This window comes from Apaloderma vittatum, unplaced genomic scaffold (assembly GCF_000703405.1).
Source record: "Apaloderma vittatum isolate BGI_N311 unplaced genomic scaffold, ASM70340v1 scaffold8207, whole genome shotgun sequence".
Lineage (NCBI taxonomy): Eukaryota > Metazoa > Chordata > Aves > Trogoniformes > Trogonidae > Apaloderma > Apaloderma vittatum.
Genome location: NW_009727773.1, coordinates 3,116 through 4,626, shown reverse-complemented (window position 1 = coordinate 4,626; position 1,511 = coordinate 3,116). Strand labels below are relative to the sequence as shown.

The 1,511-nt window shown below is 58.0% G+C and overlaps 1 protein-coding gene across 1 annotated transcript in view; it reads left to right on the top strand.

Annotated features, from left to right (window-relative positions):
- Window positions 1–1,511, top strand: part of LRSAM1 (leucine rich repeat and sterile alpha motif containing 1) — a 21,139-nt gene that overhangs the window by 18,949 nt on the left and 679 nt on the right. The window contains exons 20-22 of the mRNA XM_009873803.1: window positions 1–30; window positions 780–911; window positions 1,317–1,435. The exon at window positions 1–30 is cut by the window's left edge and continues 90 nt beyond it. Coding sequence (XP_009872105.1) covers window positions 1–30; window positions 780–911; window positions 1,317–1,435 — 281 coding nt within the window. The remainder of the gene's footprint in view (window positions 31–779; window positions 912–1,316; window positions 1,436–1,511) is intronic.

The window sequence follows — 1,511 nt, the reverse complement described above, 5'->3', positions numbered from 1 at the left end:
ACCCAGAAGCCCCTCTCCCTGAAACTCCAGGTCGCTGCTGCAGTTAATTCTTTCACTGTAGCTGTGCTCTGCTCTGCAGGGCTGGGGGGGAGCAAAGGCAGCCCTGCCTGGACCCACAGGTCCTGCTAAGGCTGGGAGCGGTGCATGGACCCCTTGCTCAGGCTGAGGAGCCGTGGGAGACCCCAGGCTGCCCAGCTTCTATCCACCGTGCCCGGCAGTGCTCTCACATCCCCATACACTGGAGGTTACAGGGCTCCCCTAAGGAGCCAGAACCTCAGCTCTTTGAGCCCTCTGCCAGCAGGAGCTGCCATCCCACCAGCAAATGCCTTGCAGGGGGCTCAGCACCTTCCAGACCAGGGTTTTTGTTTCAACTAAACCCCCAAACCACTCCATTTAGCTCCCTAATGCATCCGAATACAGCAACTCCCATCCATTCCTGCATGAGCCAGAACTTTGGGCTGTTAAAATACCTGCGGGGGCGGCCACAAAAGGATGGGTCTGGGCTGCACAGCGGCTGAGGTGTGCAAAGCAGGTGCCATTGCAGACATCAGTTGCCAAAATGGTTCTGTTTCGTTGTTCCCATAACACAGCATTTTGAATTGTGCTCGTAAAACACAAAGCTCCTCCAGCTGTTGGGCTTTTGAACTATAATGTCCTTGGGGATGCGAACGCTCCGAGCAGGGCAGAGGGCAGGAATGAGCCCACTGCTGCCCTTGCTGCTGCCCGTCCCCCCTGTGCCTTGTCTTGAGAGCTCAGTCGGAGCTCTCCTTGTTTTGCAGGAGGAGGGCTTGGAGCGGCAGCTGGTGAACCTTTTAATCGAGCTGTCTGCTGAACAGTACGTGCCAGTCTTCGCACACCATCGAATATCCTTGCAGGCGCTCAGCACCATGACTGCCAGTGACCTGGAAAAGGTACGAGACAGCAGATACACGGCGCAGGACAACACCGACTGAACGTGCCCTTGCTCTGAGCCGCCTGGCCTCGTGGCTATGCCGGTCACGGGTCTGGCAGGAGGGAGTGCTGGTGCTCCCGTGTGTTATCTCCTGTCAGGGAGAGGTGCTGGTGCTGCCCTGTGCCCTGTCCCAGTGAGCAAGAGCACACCCAGCACTTTCAGGGCGAGCTGTGGGTTGGCTCTGTCTTTCCATGTCACTCAGATGCTCTCTGTAGCAGAAATGGAACCAGGGGAATTCCCCTACGGGGCTTTGGCCAGGTGGAGGTGCTTCCCTTGGTATGGCTGGGTTTTGCAGGGTCCCCTTGGGGACATAAGTCTCCTCCTTTCCCCTCTGAGATCCAACAGCCCTTCTCTTGCACTGCAGATCGGCGTGACGGAGGCTGGCCTGCAGCGTGCCATCCTCAAGCGAGCTCAGGAGATCCTGGCCGTGGCCAAGACAATCCCAGGTACCACCAATTCTTTTCTGCCTCATCTCATAACACCTTGTACACGCGCAGCAGGTACCTGAGCCTTGAGCGGGGAGATCTACGGGGGCCAGATGCCTCCCCTCGGGGAGCGG